The sequence below is a fragment of the Schistocerca americana genome, chromosome 8 (assembly GCF_021461395.2).
Source record: "Schistocerca americana isolate TAMUIC-IGC-003095 chromosome 8, iqSchAmer2.1, whole genome shotgun sequence".
In the NCBI taxonomy this organism is placed as follows: Eukaryota; Metazoa; Arthropoda; class Insecta; order Orthoptera; family Acrididae; genus Schistocerca; species Schistocerca americana.
In genome coordinates, this window is record NC_060126.1 from 111422384 (window position 1) to 111438668 (window position 16285).

The window sequence follows — 16285 nt, forward strand, 5'->3', positions numbered from 1 at the left end:
GGGTCGCAACAGCCGGGCCACAGTTCTCATGAATTATGTATTTTCTTTGGTGTGTCCGGCACAGCGTGCACTTTCTGAGCGCTCGCCTAGATACTACTTATGCAGTCCGATTTACTCTAGAGTATTTTGCAGTTATTTCTCTGGATGGTCACAAATTTAAAAAATATCTGCACCAGGGAATAAGAATAAGCCTCTGTTTTTTACGCCAACGATGAGAACAATCGACTCGATTTCAATAGCGTTGGAGTCTAACATGCATTAGGCATGAGCGTCTTTATCAGCAACTTCTAAATACAGGAAGAAGCACCTAGCCTTTCCACCTCATTATCTCGTTTAACGTTTCACACTTCAAAAACATCAATAAATTGTTTTCATTTCGACCGAGAGAAACGAATGGATCAAAAAATAATAGCTAACTTGTTCCATCATCTTTGGACATGCATCCGAGGTAGTATTTTTTCTTTTTCTAATATTTTGTATGATAACCTAACGGCCATCTCCAAGATGAGTCACTGGCAGAATTTAAACCTCTTGACACAGTACTGTGGAGTAACCGCGCGTGCACCACACAACGATGTTGACAAGAGCGCCAGTCATAGGTAAAACTTTATCCGTCTAAGAGTGAAACAAAGTAAGTGCAGAGTCAGGAAATCTACACTGCTTACGAATAATGTGGCACTAATTGTTATAGGCAGTAGGTGTCGGAATGCTAGCTAGAAAAGACTCAGAACAATAATTCCTCTGACAACGCAGACGTCAAATGCGCAGGGTGGGGGGAGAGGGGTTGGGGGGGAGGGAGGAGCGGGGTTCCATGATTTGAATATTCTCACTGTTCAAGAAAGGTACATCGAGACACCAGCGATACGGTCGCCTGCTATAGCCCAACAAATCTGCTGTGGCTGAACACAGTATTTTCCACTATCCATTTCATCGATAACGCGAAAGCCAAGATACTGGCCACAGCCTCATCCACTTGGGATTCAGTGGTCAAGAAAACTCTGGAAATGCAATTATCAGACATCCTGCTCAATCAAGACGAGACTTTTCAGCTCGAAAAATCGTTGAAAATCCACATTACTCCGACAGACCACGACCAGTTCTAGGGACTGCTGTTAAACAACTTCGAAAAGAGTCACCAGACTCGAAATGACTTGTGATACGACTTTTAAATATCCACAGATTCTTTCTACAATTGTAAGAGCCCTTTAGCAATCTGACTGCACTCAGAAAGATTCCTATATCCAAAGCACTAGTTTTGAAAAGTGTGTCATCTGCAACCTGTCCCTCGCTACATTCGCGAAATCCCCACATAGACCAAACAAGACATTCAAAGCTACGTAGGACGAGAGTGACACCAAAATGCAAACACTTCCAGTGTCCAAGGGAACTAACGCCGTTTATTTACTTTCTTTGAAGCTCCCCGACCTGCCTCCTCTGATAACACCTTTGCCTGCTAGCCAACACCACCACGTTCTAATATAAGCCATCCACCGAGGAACCACAAGCACACACATTAAATGCAATACATGCCAACAAAAATCTAAAAAGAGACCTGATCAGGACTCGATATCGTGAATGGAAAGGCATTTGCGATTTCTTATAAGAATTCTAAACTATAAGGAGTGATCAAAAAGATTTCGTTCGAAGGTCGTACAGTCCAGAAACGGTATGCGACTCAGGCAAAATCGCCATGAGCATTGAGGCAGTCATCCCACCGACACGCCAAGTCGAAGATACCTGTTTGGTACAACACCATGCCTTGCAACGTACGCAACTGCCTGCTACAAATCCTAGTCCTGAAGTAATCGTCTACACTTTAGGGCCTTTTTTAAGGGATCGAAGGCATGGGGAGAGTGTAGGATTATAGAGCGTGTGCTCGAGTATCTCCCACTTGAATGGCGTAACTCGTGCATTGCGACATTTGCGGTATGAGGACGCGTGCTATCATGAAACAGCAGCACCCCTTGTCGCAGTTTTCCCGGACGTTCTGCCATAATTGAACCCCTATATACGCACATCGGAGTCGCGCTGGGTTGCATATACGCTGCAGCAACGCCCTTACGCCGAAACTTTTTGATCTGCCCTTACAGAAGAACAACTTCATCACTGTTGATAACTAGGTTACCACTTCTGAAGCAGGTAACTTCATTTCCGCCGCCAGATTGCCTGCAACTCGCCTGCTATGGTCGGGTGAAACTTTATTAGAAATAGCAGACTGATAAATAATAAAATGAAGTGTTTATTTCAACATAAAAGAAAGTCCTACGTGAGAAGACGATTTTCTTTAAGAAATACTTGATCCGGCGAAATGGATAATTATTCCCTGACGTATGATCCCGCTTATGGACACGTGGCAAAATGGTGACTTTACTTTGTGCTTGTGTAGTTGACGATGTTCGACCTCACAGAATTTCGTAGCACCTGCTGGAAACTTCCGGGGTTCGTCTTTAGACGGAGACTGATATGACCGTGGTATACTTATTTTTAGCTGATTTATTGAAGTTTCACATTATTCAGATATTAATTTCACTCATGTGGGAACGAAGGCCTACCCACACCCAGTTTTGGTTTTGAAGCCGTTTTCACATGGAAAATTGTGCGACGTTGTGTCATAACGCGGCAGAGAAAATCGAAGGAGGCGACAGCTAAGGTAGGAATAGCCTTCCAGGAGATGTTGCAGAGATGGAGAAATTAATTCACTCGCAACGACAATTAATATATACGACGGTTGGAATTTTAATAGTGGCAACTATTTATTTACAGGTCGTACAAAATAGATACGTGTTTCAAAGTTTTACTGACCATCAAAGTAGTCACCAGCATTGTGTATAACCCGTTGCCAGAGATGTGAGAGTCGTAGGATACTCTTAGCAGTGCCAGTTGTGTTGACAGTTCGAGCGGCACGGTCTATTGCCCGACGAATTAGTAGCAGTTCTGAAGCGAATGCCATGAAGTGTTTCCTTCAGTTTAGAAATCGAGTTGAACTCACGAGAGCTTAAGTCAGTGGAGTGCAGTAGGTGGTATAGCACTTAGCAGCCCTATCAGTCAAACAAATCAGTAACAGCTTGCACTGTACGTGCTTGAGCACTGTCCTGCAAAACGATGGCCAGGTCCTGCAAGTGTCATCACTTCTGTCTCTAAGCTGGCCGTAGGCTGTGTACCAAAAATGAACAGCATAGAGACAGAAGTGATGACACTTTATGCAGGATCTGACCATCATTTTGCAGAACAATTCTCAAGCACATACAGTGCAAGCTGTTACTGATTTGTTTGACTGATGGAGCTGTAGTAACGTTGGGCAATGGGGTCTATAGTGAAATCGGACTTCTGATTCAATCAGAAGGTGTTCGACTGAGTTCAAGTCGAAACTCTGGGCAGGGCTGTCCATTTCAGGAATGCTATTATTCACTAACAATTGCCTCACAGCGCTACTTTATGATAGGGTGCATTGTCAGGTCGATACAAACAATCGTCGTCTCCTAACAGTTCTTCTGCTGTACACAGTACACAATGCTGTTAAAATGCGTTCATATCCTTCCGTATTTAGCACTGCAATAAGGAGCCACGCCCTAATCACATAAGACACGCCCATATCGTAAGACCACCTCCTGCGTATTTTACTATTCACACTACGCATGATGGCAGGTAAAGCTCTCCAGCCATTCACCAAACTCAGTCTCTTCCGTAGGATTGAAGCAGGGTACAACGTGATTCATCACTCCAAACTGCTCGTTCCCAATCACATAATGTTCAATGGCGTCGCTCTTTAGACCAGCTCAAGCATCGCCTAGCTCTGACTACTAAAATACCCTGAAGCGCCAATGCGTATTCAAATACAGAGGTATGTAAACAGGCACAATACAGCGCTGCGGTCGGCAACGCCTATATAAGACAAGTGTCTTGCGCAGTTGTTGGGTCGGTTACTGCTGCTAAAATGGCAAGTTATCAAGATTTAAGTGAGTTTGAACGTGGTGTTTGTAACGTCTAGTAAGAAACAAAAACAACATATTATGTAGTAACGAGAAAATTATATGTATCATATTGTGTTATTGTATAAAATTATGTATTTTTTTTATTATTTATTTTTGAGAATATCTGCGTCGGCGAGTAATGAAACCGCCACAGACGATAAATGTCGAACAAAGATTAAAATAAGTAACTAGTATATAATACGTGACGAATAGCAATTTCTTTGTCTTCTTCATCTGAGAGTCGAACGAGTAAGATATCCTGTGTCGTAGTAGCGAACGCTAGTGTAGCATTCTTTTGTCGAGACTAAGAGATGTACGCCATTACGTGTGAATTCATAAAGGTGTGTAAAAATTGAAATATTTAAATGTTTTAATAGAGTTATGTAAATGAAAACTTGCATTATTAATTGTTAAAGCTTGCTTGCCTATTATCCCATCCTGTTGAGACATTTTTCAGTTATATAAATATTATCTGTGGTGCTGAGCTGCGTGGCGAACGAAAGAGCCGCTGCCGCGGCGTATTCAAACGACTTCCAATATAGTCTATCATACCGCAAGGAAGCGGTAAAGTAACAGTAAAATAATATTATTTCTTTTAGCTTCCAGACTTGCAGTGCAGATCAACAGATTTTATGATGTGTTGCAGGTTGACGCGGGCTGCTGATAGCATATAACTCACAGTACAAATAAGTTAATGTACAGTCAAAATCTAATAGGAATCTTGCTGTGCTCCGTTCTGGTCTGGCAAACTTTATAGTGAAAACGTATTTTTTTTTTTATAAGAGTCTCATGTTCTTGTGCTAGTCGTGGTATTGAATGGTGTTTTACCGAGAAACAAAATCCACTGCAAAATTTTGTTGCTGAACGATCATACGAACTGTAACATCAGTGTTCATAACCAAGTAATTTCAATTTTCAATAACTATAAAGTAGGGAAGATATGTTGATTTTTAGAATGAGTTATGGTCACGAAAAAACGTTCCTTTAATTGTAGGCCAGATACAGAACAATAAGATCTCAATATATATATTTTGCTTTGTTAAAAGGTAATGATGATAAAGAAATTCAAAGCACGGCATTATTAAAAGATATTTCGCGGCTCTTTTCGTATATGCGATATAAACAAAACGCGAAATGTTATAGTCGGCGCACCAGCGATCGGACACAGCATCTCCGGGGTGGCGATGAAATGGGGATTTTCCCGTACGACCATTTCACGAGTGTACCGTGAATTTCAGGAATCCGGCAAAACATCAAGTCCCCGATATCACTGCGGCCGGCGAAACATCGTGTAAGAACGGGACCATCGACGACTGAAGAGAATCGTTCAACGTGACAGAAATGCAACCCTTCCGCAAATTGCTGCAGATTTCAATGCTAGGCCATCAACAAGTGTCAGCGTGCGGACTATTCAATGAAACATCATCGGTATGGGCTTTCGGAGCAGAAGGCCCACTCCTGTACCCTTGATGATTGCCCGACACAAAGCTTTACGCCTCGCCTGGGCCAGCCAACACCGACATTGGACGGTTGATGACTGGAGTCCCGTTTCAAATTGTATTGACCCATGGATCCTGCATGTCATTAAGGGACTCTTTAAGCTGGTGGAGGCTCTGTAATGGTGTAGGGCGTGTGCAGTTGGAGTGATGTGGGACCTCTGATATGTCTAGATACCACTCCGACAGGTGACACGTACATAAGCATCCTGTCTGATCACCTGCATCCACTCATGTCCATTGTTCATTCCGACGGACTTGGGCAATTACAGCAGGACAATGCGACACTCCACACCTCAGAATTGCTACAGAGTGGCTTCAGGAACACTCTTCTGAGTTTAAACATTTCCGCTGGCCACCAGACTCCTCATACATGAACGTTATTGAGTATATCTGGGATGCCTGCAACGTGCTGGTGAGAAGATGTCTCCTCACCCTCGTACTCTTACGGATTTATGGACAGCCCTGCAGGAATCATGAAGTCAGTTCCCTCCAGCACTACTTCAAACATTAGTCGAGTCCATGCCACGTCGTGTTGCGGCACTTCTGCGTGCTCGCGGGGGTCCTGCACAATATTAGGCAAGTGTGCGAGTTTCTTTGGCTCGTCAGTATATGTTGCTTATGAGGAGTTGCTGAATCACTGTACTCCATTGTTTTTTTAACTCCTTACGCATAGTCATCGTGGTAGCTGGACTGCTGGTAGCATTATGGAACTCACGAGTGATTTCTTCCAATGAGTTCATGCGATTTACAACAAACCCTCGCAACGCGCGGCGGTCCCTGTCCACCTGTACATGAGCTCTACCTGCATTTGGTTCAGCTGCCGTTGTTCTTCGCGTTTCCACTTCACACTCACGTGACGAACAGTCTGCTTTGGCAGCTTTAGAAGAGTTCTGTTGTCCTCGATGGATTTGATACTCAACTGACGTCAAATGACTAGTCCATATTCGAAGTCACTGAACTCTCCTAACCGACCCATTTTGCTGTTACTGCACTTCATAATATTCTCCATCCCCTTTTATACCGGAGGGTCCACCTCTAGTGACATATAGTGGCAAATGCCGCATTACATAGGAATATTAGGAAACTTTTGATAAGGTAGTGTACTTAGTCGCTTTTACAAACAATCTGATGGAATTATCTTTCCCTGTATTAAAGACGCGTATCTGTATTCACAGATGTACCCTGTAATTGAAAAAAGTATCATGATGATCTCCCCATTGGCAAAAGATTCCGGAACAGTCCCCAATCGGATTTCCGGGAGAGGACTGCCACCAAGGGGTGGTGATCATGAGGACAAGACTGCGAGGGGGGGGGGAATGCTAGAAGTCTGAACTTAGTAGGAAAGCTATAAAATCTGAAAAGCGAAATGCAAATGCTCAGTCTACATATGGTGGTAGTCAGTGAAGTGAAACGAAAAGAAGACAAGAGTCTGGTCAGCTGATTATAGGGCAATATGAACAGTAGCAGAAAATCGTATAACGGGAGTAGAATCCGTTACGAATAGGAACGTAGGACAGAGAGTGTGCTACTGTGAACAGTTCAGTGATAGGTTTGTATTCATCAAAATCGACAGCAAACCAACACTGACAACGATAGTTCAGATATACATGCCGACGTCGCAAGCTGAAAATTAAAAGATGGAGAAAGTATATGAGGATATTGAACGGGTAATAAATTTCAGCTAGTAATAGATGTACCATATGACTTCCGAAAAATATCATCCTGACAATTCCGAAGGCTGCAAGACCCGACAAGTGCGAGAATTATCACGCAATCAGCCTAGCACCTCATGCACCTAAGTTGCTGACAATAATAATATACAGAGTAATGGAGAAAAAAATTTAGTAGGTTTTAGATGATGATCAGTTTGGCTTTAGCGAAGTTAAAGGCACCAGAGAGGCAGTTCTAACGTTGCTGTTGATAATGGAAGCAAGACTAAATAAAAATCAAGACACGTTCATCGGATATATTGACCTGGAAAAAGCGTTCAACAAAGTCAAATAGTGGAAGATGTTCGAAATTCTGAGGAAAATTAGGGTAAGCTCTGGGGAGAGACAATATGTACAAGAGCCAGGAGGGACTAATGAGAGTGGAAGACCAAGAACGAAGTGCTCAGAAAAAGAATGTAAGACAGGGAAGTAGTCTATTGCCCCTGCTATTCAATCTATGCGTTGAAGAAAAAACAATGGAAATAAAAGGAAGGTTCAAGATTTAATTAAAATTCTCGGTGAAAGGATATCAATGTATCATGATGACATTGCTATCCTCACCGACAGTGAAGAAGAATTACAGGATCTCCTGATGGAATGAACAGTGTAATGAGTACAGAATATGGATTGAGAGTAAATCGGAGAAAGATGAAAGCTATGAGAAGCAGCAGGAATGTGAACAGCGAGCAGCTTAACATGATGATTGATGGCCATGAAGTAGATGAAGTTAAAGAATTGTGCTACCTAGGCAGCAAAATAACCAATGACAGGTGGAGCAGGAGGACATCAAAAGCAGAGTAGCATTGGCAAAAGGGCATCCCGACAAGAGAAGTCTACTAGTATCAGACATAGGCCTTAATTTGAGGAAGAAGTTTCTGAGAATGTACAGCATTGTATGGTAAAGAAACGTAGACTGTGAGAAAACCAGAACCCAAGAGAATCCAAGCATTTCAGATGGGGTGCTATAGACGGATGTTAAAAATTAGGTGGACGGATAACGTAAGGAATGAGGTGGTTTTGGGTAGAATCTGAGAGGAAAGGAACGTATGGAAAACACTGGCAAGATGATGGGACATCCGTTAAGATATCATGGAATAACTTCTGTGGTAATGGAGGGAGCTGTAGAGGGTAAAACCTGGAAAGAAAGACAGAGTGGAATAGATCCAGTAGATAATTGAGGACATAGGTTGCAAGTGCTGCCCTGAGATGAAAAATTTGCTACATGAGAAATTCGTGGCGGGCTGCATCAAACCAGTCAGAAGACTGCTACCACAACGACGGCGTCCTCGCTACACAGACTAGATGGCGCCTGATATACGCTTTATAATCCATGGCAACGGCGTCCTCACCGCAAGGAGTGGAGGGCGTTGTAGTTCTTCCATATTAGCCGTTTAGTAAATTGACTCAAATGTTTTCGACGTAAATGTACGAATAGATATATTATATTACAAGACGACACCAATTTTTGTGTGTCGCAAATTGTTTTACTTTACATTATGGCACATAACGTAATATACTTTTACGAATTTTACGAGTTGACTACGGAACATTTGTTATTATTTTATAATTAACACTATAATTGTAACTATTTTTGAACGGAATGGTTCCGTTTTCTGTTATTTACTGTCACTTAAATTTATGTTAAACCAAGGTGACTAGTAATTACGTATAATAAACTGCCGCTGGGGGTCTTGCCGTCTAGTCACGTGATCTCAGCACACTATTTAAGCCCATACGAAGAGTTAGTCTCGCATACTTTCCTGCCGTTATGTAGACAGGAGTGACACCACCAGCAGTCGAACAATGGGTAACATATTTTAAATTTATGTAATTTTAGCTGTTGTATGATGAGGTCGCCCAGAAAATGACCCCTACGTCGGGTTGAAACCGGTTGGCGGTATAATAATAATAAATGCGATTAAGGTTGTTTTTGAATAATTGAGAAGAGTGATGATTCAAAATGAAAAAAAGGGAATGCTTCACTCTTCCATTGATTTACAGTACATTGCTGCCAGTAAAGCGGTTCCTTCCTATACTGTTTGCAAAATCGAACGAACCTCGTCAGTTTCAGTGGCGCTTCCTCCCTTGAGCGATTTCAGCTGATTTTCTATTCCTTGGTCATTATTTCGATATCTGCCATTTTGTCATTCTTTCGATGATTTAAAGGAGTCACTACAGTGCGATCTTCCTCTGTGAAACAGTTTTGGAAAAGGCGTTTAGTATTTGGGCCTTTTCTGTGCGATCCTCCATTTTAATCCTATTATGGTCACAGACTGTGTGGACAGATGGCTTCGATGCGTTTTCTGATTTAACATTTGACCGAGGTACTATAATTGCATGTTGGAATATTTGAGGTCAGAATATAGGGTGTTACAAAAAGGTACGGCCAAACTTTCAGGAAACATTCCTCACATACAAAGGAAGAAAACATGTTATGGGGACATGTGTCCGGAAACGCTTACTTTCCATGTTAGAGCTCATTTTCTTACTTCTCTTCAAATCACATTAATCATGGAATGGAAACACACAGCAACAGAACGTACCATCGTGACTTCACTTTTTTACAGGAAATGTTCAAAATGTCCTCCGTTAGCGAGGATACATGCATCCACCCTCCGTCGCATGGAATCCCTGGTGCGCTGATGCAGCCCTGGAGAATGGCGTACTGTTTCACAGCCGTCCACAATACGAGCACGAACAGTCTCTACATTTGGTACCGGAGTTGCGTAGACAAGAGCTTTCAAATGCTCTCATAAATGAAAGTCAAGAGGGTTGAGGTCAGGAGAGTGTGGAGGCCATGGAATTGGTCCGCCTCTACCAATCCATCGGTCACCGGATCTGTTGTTGAGAAGCGTACAAACACTTCGACTGAAATGTGCAGGAGCTCCATCGTGCGTGAAACACATGTTGTGTCTTACTTGTAAAGGCACATGTTCTAGCAGCACAGGTAGAGTATCCCGTATGAAATCATGATAACGTGCTCCATTGAGAGTAGATGGAAGAACATGGGGCCCAATCAAGACATCACCAACAATTCCTGCCCAAACGTTCACAGAAAATCTGTGTTGATGACGTGATTGCACAATTGCATGCGGATTCTAGTCAGCCCACACATGTTGATTGTGAAAATTTGCAATTTGATCACGTTGGAATGAAGCCTCATCCGTAAAGAGAACACTTGCACTGAAATGAGGATTGACACATTGTTGGATGAACCATTCGCAGAAGTGTACCCGTGGAGGCCAATCAGCTGCTAATAGTGCCTGCACACGCTGTACATGGTATGGAAACAACTGGTTCTCCCGTAGCACTCTCCATACAGTGACGTGGTCAACGTTACCTTGTACAGCAGCAACTTCTCTGACGCTAACATTAGGGTTATCGTCAACTGCACGAAGAATTGCCTCGTCCATTGCAGGTGTCCTCGTCGTTCTAGGTCTTCCCCAGTCGCGAGTCATAGTTTGGAATGTTCCGTGCTCCCTAAGACGCCGATCAATTGCTTCGAACGTCTTCCTGTCGGGACACCTTCGTTCTGGAAATCTGTCTCGATACAAAAGTACCGCGCCACGGCTATTGCCCCGTGCTATCCATACATCAAATGGGCATCTGCCAACTCCGCATTTGTAAACATTGCACTGACTGCAAAACCACGTTCGTGATGAACACTAACCTGTTGATGCTACGTACTGATGTGCTTGATGCTAGCTAGTACTGTAGAGCAATGAGTCGCATGTCAACACAAGCACCGAAGTCAACATTACCTTCCTTCCATTGGGCCAACTGGCGGTGAATCGGGGAAGTACAGTACATACTGACGAAACTAAAATGAGCTCTAACATGGAAATTAAGCGTTTCCGGACACATGTCCACATAACATATTTTCTTTCGTTGTGTGTGAGGAATGTTTCCTGAAAGTTTGGCCGTACCTTTTTGTAACACCCTGTATAAATCATTATCCTGTCACAGTTCCACACCTCTTTTCCATAGTGCCCTGTCCCCACGACACCTGTCCCCTACCCTGTCCCCTGGCGTTCTTCTGTGCTCTGTGCTCTGTGCCGCGTGCCTGATGCGGGCTCTGGAGTCGCTGTGAGCAGTCGTCCTGCTGTTGTGTCCCGCAGACGCGCCAGACCGCCGGCACCGGGGTGGCCAGCCAGGGGCAGCAGCAGCACCACCAGCTGACCGGCTCCAGCCACAGCAGCAGCAGCGGCAGCGTCACCGGTGGAGTGGGGGTTGGCGCGGGCACGGCCTCCTCTGGGGTGGGGGTGGGGGTGCCTGTGCGCACCTCCCCCGACGCCGCCTTCAGCACGCAGGCCGCTCCCGCCGCCGCACACCGCGGGGTCACCAGGTCGCAGATGAAAGGTATGCACCACTCTGCCCTAATGAGAACTTGTTATAGGAATAACACCGTACACAGGTCAACCAGCTGGGCGACCTGCCGATCGGGACTGCCCCGATCTGTTCGCCTTTGTGTGGTCGTTTTTATAGCAGCTTGGTCTGTGATCTGGGTGCATCAGTTTGCTAACTGACCTCTACCTGCTAGAACCGAATGTTACATAGCATCCCACATTTGTCAGTGGCGACATGTAAGGTCCACCATGCGGCCACAGTGGACTCACATCTACATCTACATCTACATTTATACTCCGCGCCCGCCGCCAGTAGATGTTCACAACATAAATTACTGCCTAAAGCATATTAAGGATTTTTATGTAGAATTAAGCTGCTTGACATGCATTTTAACAGACAAAAATAAGAGGACAAGTAAATATATAGTAGATAAGTTACAATCACGCGACAACAAAAATGAAATGGAGCTGAAGTATCCCAACAAAAACTGGGAAAAAATATGGACTAATATAAATAACAAAACACTGATACGGAAGTGCAAGCCTCATGGTACAGAGTTGTCAACAACATTATTAGTACCAATGAAAAACTGTATTCAGTAGGACTACATGCAACAAATGTGTGCCAGAAATGTCACAATTTGGACTCCTTAAAGCATCGCTTCATCTGTAATGGATTCAAGACTATTTGGAATGACATTGTATTGCAAGTTGCTTTTCTCAAACGGACCGATGGAAGAGAAATCACACTACACGGTATACTCTTCCCAGAAGAAATTTCCTTTCCACCACAAAAAAACAATGTCATCTTGTGGCTATTCGGAAATTTTGTCAATTATGTTGTCAACAACAAAGGCAATGACAATCTACAAGAATATCGAGAATATCTGAAAGACGAATACTTCAAAATATACCGGAACAAAGACCATAAAAAGAAGTTCGGGAATATGATGCAAATTTTGTTTCAGAAACAAGGCAACGGTTAATACCTAAATAATATGAAATCGACCGAAAGCATGTTTTCCCAAAAAGTAACAGGAGCCATGCCACAGCACAAGAATAGTAAGGAAAAACTATTCTCATGCATAAGACGTGCATCACTGAAGAAGTTTAATTTCCTCTCTTAATTTTTTACTTTTGCTTCTTTCTCATTTTTGTTTAAATTCTAATGGAAGAATATTTTGCGTTCCGTTTATGCAGTCAATAGTATTATAGAGAGAGTTATTTTTATTTTCACGGTAATCTATTCGGATTACAATTTTCTAACATTGTCATGCAATTCAGTTTCATAACCCACTAAAAAAAAAAATAAAGTGGGGCATTGAAACTCTCCAAAGAAGGCGCATGAAGGAGAGCGAATGGAAGGGCTAGAAGGGGAAATGGGAGGCCCTTAAAAAAAAAAAAAAAAAAAAGAAATGGACAGCGTGACGCAATGTCAATCCTAAGGGCCCGGGTTCGATTCCCGGATGGGTCGGAGATTTCCTCCGCTCAGGGACTGGGTGTTGTGTTGTTCTAATCATCATCATTTCATCCCCATCGACGCGCAGGTCGCCGAAGTGGCGTCAGCTCGAAAGACCTGCACCAGGCGAACGGTCTAACCAACGGGAGGCCCTAGCTACACGTCATTATTATCATTATTATTTACACTTCGCAAGCCACCCAACGGTGTGTGGCGGAGGGCACTATACGTGCCACTGACATTGCCTCCCTTTCCTGTTCCAGTCGCGTATGGTTCGCGGGAAGAACGACTGACGGAAAGCCTCCGTGCGCGCTCAAATCTCTCTAATTTTACATTCGTGATCTCCTCGGGAAGGTATAAGTAGGGGGAAGCAATATACCTCATCCAGAAACGCACCCTCTCGAAATCTGGACAGCAAGCTACACCTCGATGCAGAGCGCCTCTCTTGCAGAGTCTCCCACTTGAGTTTGCTAAACATCTCCGTAACGCTATCACGCTTACCAAATAACCCTGTGACGAAACGAGCCGCTCTTCTTTGAATCTTCCCTATCTCCTCTGTCAACCCGATCTGCTACGGATTCCACACTGATGAGCAATACTCAAGTATAGGTCGAATGAGTGTTTTGTAAGACACCTCCTTTGTTGATGGACTACATTTTCTAAGGACTCTCCCAATGAATCACAACCTGGCACCCGCCTTACCAACAATTAATTTTATATGATCATTCCACTTCAAATCGTTCCGTACGCATACTTCCAGATGTTTTACAGAAGTAACTGCTACCAGTGTTTGTTCCGCTATCATATAATCATACAATAAAGGATCCTTCTTTCTGCGTATTCGCAATACATCACATTTGTCTACGTTAAGGGTCAGTTGCCACTCCCTGCACCAAGTGCCTATCCGCTGCAGGTCTTGCTGCATTTCGCTGCAATTTTCTAATGCTGCAACTTGTCTGTATACTACAGCATCATCCACGAAAAAAATGGTTCAAATGGCTCTGAGCACTATGGGACTTAACATCTGTGGTCATCAGTCCCCTAGAACTTAGAACTACTTAAACCTAACTAACCTAAGGACATCACACACATCCATGCCCGAGGCAGGATTCGAACCTGCGACCGTAGCAGTCACGCGGTTCCGGACTGAGCGCCTAGAACCGCACGGCCACCGCGGCCGGCCATCCGCGAAAAGCCGCATGGAACTTCCGACACTATCTACTATGTCATTTATATATATTGCAGGTGGGTGAGCAACCTGCTCAGTTCGGGTAGGAGGGGTGGCGGGGAGGGGGGGTATCGGCCGACCAGTCAGGCTGCCAATAAGCAGTTTTTGCATACGCCCTTAGGACACGCTACCTCAATGAAACACTGTCTGTGTGGACAAGGTATTCATGTGTTACAACGAAGTGAAGGCCTTAACCAGCAGTTGTTTAGCTATTGTTAGGGTCTCCTGAGCTGAGCACTGCTCCACAGAGAACCCAGAAAAACAGTGACACACAGTGCCCTGTGATATTATCTTTTCATTCTGTGATTGTGTGGCAGCAGGAACAGAGCCCTAATGTAGCACCACAATGTGGCCCAGGACAACGCTGATGCACATAGCCCTTACTGTGGAAGGTGGATACTCAAGAGTGAAGACCATCTATCTAAGCGGTAGGATCCTGACGTCAAATCTTGGAAGGTGTCCAGACCATGAGGTGGCAGCCCCACCAGAACACTCTGGGTCTGTGGGCCAATAACCCGTAACTCCAAAACATTAAAATCACAGAAACTAAAGGGAGAAATAACTGGATGGATCCAAAGGATATGATGACCTTTGGTTTGAAAAGGAAAACCCATATTGGATTCTGGAATGTAAGAACATTGAGGCACACAGGGAGGTTGAGACAATTGGTAAGTTGAAAAGTAGACAAAAATGCATCATCATTGATAGAAAGTTTCATAAATAGGTGTCTCCAGAACATTATAATATTTGGTGGCTAGAATATGAGGAAAACATTCCAGATATGTATAAAATAACATATGTGTGAGAAAAAAGTGGAAACTGATTGACACACACTGAGCGAACCAGAAGGAGCAACTGAGAAGAATGAATCTGAACGGAATCCCCAAAGCGATATATAGCAGATAACAGAGTTCAAATTTGATTTTATCGTCTACGAAAAAATCCCATATGTGCAAGAATTGAAAAGGAAACCCCACTCCATGTTACGTTAAGGGGATGGATGTCGTCTCGATACCTGTTTGGACACACACTGAGCGAGCCAGAAGGAGCAACTGAGAAGAAAGAATCTGAACGGAATCCCCAAAGCGATATGTAGCAGATAACAGAGTTCAAATATGATTTTATCGTCTAAGAAAAAATCCCATATGTGCAAGAATTGAAAAGAAACCCCCACTCCATGTTACGTTGAGGGGCAGGATGTCATCTCAATACCTGTTTGGACCATTTTTAACGGTACACGAACCGGACACGTTGGAAATGCGGTCAATATCTCAGCTCTTTTATATATATATATATATATATATATATATATATATATATATATATATATATATATATATATATATATATATATATATCACGGTCGTGCCTTACGCAAATAACTAAAAAGCTCCATAAGAACAAAATTGTTGGACCAGATCCAGAATACCTTGCTTTAAACCAGACACAAATATTAGACAAAATTAAAATGGAGGAAACGACAGACTAGACACAACTTTCAGGAAGAATCCGAGAGGCCAGGAAACTAGCACAAGCACAACGCACAAGGAAACACCGCTGGTGGAACCACACATGTGACCAAGCTATTGACCAACGAATCAGTGCATGGAAAAAATTTAGTAGCCATAAATCCCAAGAGAATTGGATGAACTTCCTGAAAACACAGAAACAATCAAGGAAAATCATTCGCAGTGAAACACGACAGTATGATAAACGGCGACTGACTGAGATCGAGTCGGACTTCACGAAGAGCAATACAAGAAACTTCTAAAGAAAGTTCAGAGAAAATATGACTGGATATCAACCACCCAACTTGTGCTTCATAAGACGGGATGGAACCTTGGAAACCAATACCAAAAACAGTTATGTCATTCTGGCAACGTACTTTTAAAAACTCCTCAACATGGACCCCCCTATGGAAGAAATGATGACAGAAACAAGCACGTACAATCCAGATAGTGAACCTCAACTCTAGAAGAGATTAAAGAAATAATCAAGTCACTCAAGAATCGTAGAGCACCAGAAGAAGACGGCATCATCGCGGAAATCCGGAAGTTACAAGACCCAGAACTC

The 16285-nt window shown here is 43.3% G+C and overlaps 1 protein-coding gene across 3 annotated transcripts in view; it reads left to right on the forward strand.

Moving 5' to 3' along the window:
• The window catches only part of LOC124544875 (calmodulin-like), a 209968-nt gene that overhangs the window by 157603 nt on the left and 36080 nt on the right, over positions 1-16285 (forward strand). For all 3 annotated transcript variants that reach the window (XM_047123592.1, XM_047123593.1, XM_047123594.1), the window contains one exon: positions 11298-11538. In XM_047123592.1, the coding sequence (XP_046979548.1) occupies positions 11298-11538 (241 nt within the window). The remainder of the gene's footprint in view (positions 1-11297; positions 11539-16285) is intronic.